This window comes from Etheostoma spectabile, unplaced genomic scaffold (genome assembly GCF_008692095.1).
Source record: "Etheostoma spectabile isolate EspeVRDwgs_2016 unplaced genomic scaffold, UIUC_Espe_1.0 scaffold00570012, whole genome shotgun sequence".
Lineage (NCBI taxonomy): Eukaryota > Metazoa > Chordata > Actinopteri > Perciformes > Percidae > Etheostoma > Etheostoma spectabile.
The window spans coordinates 1-3,159 of record NW_022605476.1 but is presented as its reverse complement, the minus strand read 5'-3'; the positions used below and the strand labels follow the sequence as shown (position 1 = coordinate 3,159).

Below are 3,159 nucleotides of genomic sequence, written 5' to 3'. Positions count from 1 at the left end.
CAATACATCCCGTGTGAATAGCTGTGTGCGATCAGGTGTGTTGATTTCTACCCCCGAGGTCCCTGCTGAGCTCGTCCTGGTGTAGAAATGGTTTTACACATAAACATGAACCGCGTCTGTGGTTGTTGTTGCAGCTCCGCCCCCTCCGTACCGAGCGTACACCACCCTCAGAGTGCCCTCCCAGCTCGGCGCCCAGCTCAGCGACAAGCGGATCATCCGACAGCCTGGTGGAGGCGGTGAGGGACATGTGTCCTGGCTTTGTCCTGAATGTGTCTGACTTCCTGTTTTATTTGAAAATTAAAAACAGGAAGTCAGACACATTTCAGGACAAAGCCAGGACACATGTCCCCTCACCGCCTCCACCAGGCTGTCGGCTGATCCTCGCTTGTCGCTGAGCTGGGCGCCGAGCTGGGAGGGCACTCTGAGGGTGGTGTACGCTCGGTACGGAGGGGGCGGAGCTGCAACAACAACCACAGACGCTGGTTCATGTTTATGTGTAAAACCATTTCTACACCCAGGACGAGCATCAGCAGGGACCTCGGGGCGTAGAAATCACACACACCTCTGATCGCACACAGCTATTCACACGGGATGTATTGGGCAACATGTGATGTCACGGTTCAGAAGGTGAGAGAAAGAGGGAGAGAGTAGTGTGTGTGTGTGTGTTTGTGTGTGTGTGTAAGTGTGTGAGAGATAGAGAGTGTGAGAGTAGAGTGTGTGCGTGAGAGAGTGTGTGTGTCTGTGCGTGTGTGTGTGTGAGAAAGATAGAGAGAAAGAGAGTGAGAATAGAGTGTGTGTGTGAGTCTGTGTGAGTGTGGTGAGTGTCTGTGCGTGTGTGTGTGTGTGAGAGATAGAGAGAGTGTGTGTCTGTGGTGTGTGAGTGTGTGTGAGTGTGTGAGAGTGTGTGTGATGTGTGGTGTGTGTGTGTTTGGTGTGTGAGAGTGTGTGTGTGTGAGAGAGAGTTTTGTGTGTGTTGTGGTGTCAGTGTGTGTGTGTGTGTGTGTGTGTGTTGTGTGAGAAGTGTGTTGTTGAGTGTGTGTGTGTGCGTCTGTGTGTGAGTGTGTGTGAGTGTGTGTGTGTTGTGTGTCTGTGTGTGTGAGTGTGTGTGTGTGAGAGAGAGTGTGTGTGGGTGTGTGCGTGTGTCATGTGTGTGTGTGGTGTGTTGAGAGAGTGTCTGTGGTGTGTGAGTGTGTGTGTGTGGTGTGCGTGTGTCAGTGTGTGTGTGTGTGTGTGTGTGTGTGTGTGTGAGAGTGTGTGTGTGTGTGTGTGTGTGAGTGTGTGTGTGTGTGTGTGTGTCTGTGTGTCAGTACTTACCTGATGTCCCTGCTGGGCCACCGTACCACGCCGCTCTGGGTGCTGCACCCGTCACATTGACACCTGATGGATGAAAGACAGCAACACCTTAACCAGTACGTGTGTGTGTGTGTGTGTGTGTGTGTGTGTGTGTGTGTTTTGTGTGTGTGTGTGTGTGTGTGTTTTGTGTATATTCCAGATAACTGGTGATTAAAGGGTTCATTTAAAGTCCTGTGTGTGAGTCTGAGCCTAGTGCCCAGTGTCCTCACCTCTTCCTACTCCTCCCTTCTTCCCCTCGCCCCCTCCCCCCCCTCCCCCCCAGGGGGGGCTGCCCTCCTCCTCCACCAGGATGAGCGGAGCGTAGAGGAGGCGGCCGCGGCGAGGACACGGGTTGGCCCAGGACGCCGAGGAGGCGGCGGAGGACGAGCGGCGAGACTCGTAGCTGCCGAACGGCTGCTGATAGGAGAGGAGAAGAGAAGAAGAAGGGAGGAGGAACGAGAAGAGGAGAGGAGGAGGAGGAGAAGAAGGAGGAAGGGAGGAGAGGAGAAGAAGACGGGAGGAGGAGAGGGAGAGAGGAAAAGAGATAGACATCGGAAGAGAAGAAGAACAGAGGGAGAGATGGAGAAGAGAGGAATTATTCAGATTCTTTACTTTAGTAAAATTAGTAACACCACACTGTACAAAACAGTAGTGGAGTATTCAACTGCTGAATACACGTGCGTGTATGTGCATGTGTGTGTGTTACCTGTGTGTGGTGGTTACCTGTGTGTGTGTTTGTGTGTGTGGTGTGTGTAACTGTGTGGTGTTTTGTCTGTGTGTGTGTGTGTGTCTCTGTCTGTGTGTGTGTGTGTGTGTGTTAATTGTGTGTGTGTGCATGTGTGTGTGTGTCTGTTTGTTACCTGTGTGTGCGTGTGTGTCTGTGTGTGTGTCTCTGTGTGTGTCTCTGTCTGTGTGTGTGTTTTATTGTGTTTGTCTGTTGTGTGTGTGTGGTGTGTTACCTGTGTGTGTGTGTGTGTGTTGTGTTACCTCTGTGTGTGTGCGTGTGTCTCTGTTGTGTGGTGTGTCTCTGTCTGTGTGTGCGTGTGTGTTTTTCTGTGTGAGTGTGTGTGTGTATCTGTGCATCTGTGTGTGTGTGTCTCTGCGTGTGTGACACTGTGTGTGTGTGTGTGTGTGTGTGCGCGCGAATGTTGGTGTGTGTGTGTGTATGTCTCTGTGTGTCTGTGTGTCTCTGTGTGTGTGTGTCTCTGTGTCTATGAGTGTGTGTGTGTGTGTGTGTGTATGTCTCTGTGTGTCTGTGTGTCTCTGTGTGTGTCTATGAGTGTGTGTGTGTGTGTGTGTGTGTGTCTGTGTCTGTGTCTATGAGTGTGTGTGTGTGTTACCTGTGTGCGGCGTGGGGGGGAGGTGGGGTGGTACGTCCCGGGGGGGGGAGGTCATCACTGCTGCCCTGCCGCCTCAGACACTGGATGTTAAAGGACGGCTTCCGACCTGACGCACAAACAACACATTCATTAACTATTTCATCAGTGTGCCTGCTATTGGGGCACATCCCAACAGCAATGAAACCTAATAAAAACTAATAAAAGTGTCTTAACCCTTTAGAGACAGACCTTTTTAAAACCTACTTAAGACCTTTCTGTCTCCCAGAAACAGCTGTGACGTAGCTAGCGCTACACCAACCAGACTCCATGTAAAAAACAGCACTTTTAGCGTGTGTAGAGGCAACACATTTCCACATGTAAATCTGTGAACTATGTGTTCATTTCTACCAACACTAGAGTTGTGATGGTTGGGGAAGTGTAGAGAGGACCAAAAACAGCTGTTCATGGTTTTGTTTGGTTTCTGTTGACTTTGAATGACGTGTGTTTA

The 3,159-nt window shown here is 50.8% G+C and overlaps 1 protein-coding gene across 1 annotated transcript; it reads right to left on the bottom strand.

Annotated features, from left to right (window-relative positions):
- Positions 1 to 212: 212 nt before the first annotated feature.
- LOC116685559 (voltage-dependent L-type calcium channel subunit alpha-1F) lies at positions 213 to 1,749 on the bottom strand (the record flags this gene model as incomplete). Its single annotated transcript, XM_032510561.1, has 4 exons — positions 213 to 281; positions 355 to 458; positions 1,315 to 1,377; positions 1,563 to 1,749. Coding segments are annotated over 4 exons (423 nt in total), but the record flags the coding sequence as incomplete, so codon positions are not given.
- Positions 1,750 to 3,159: the final 1,410 nt, after the last annotated feature.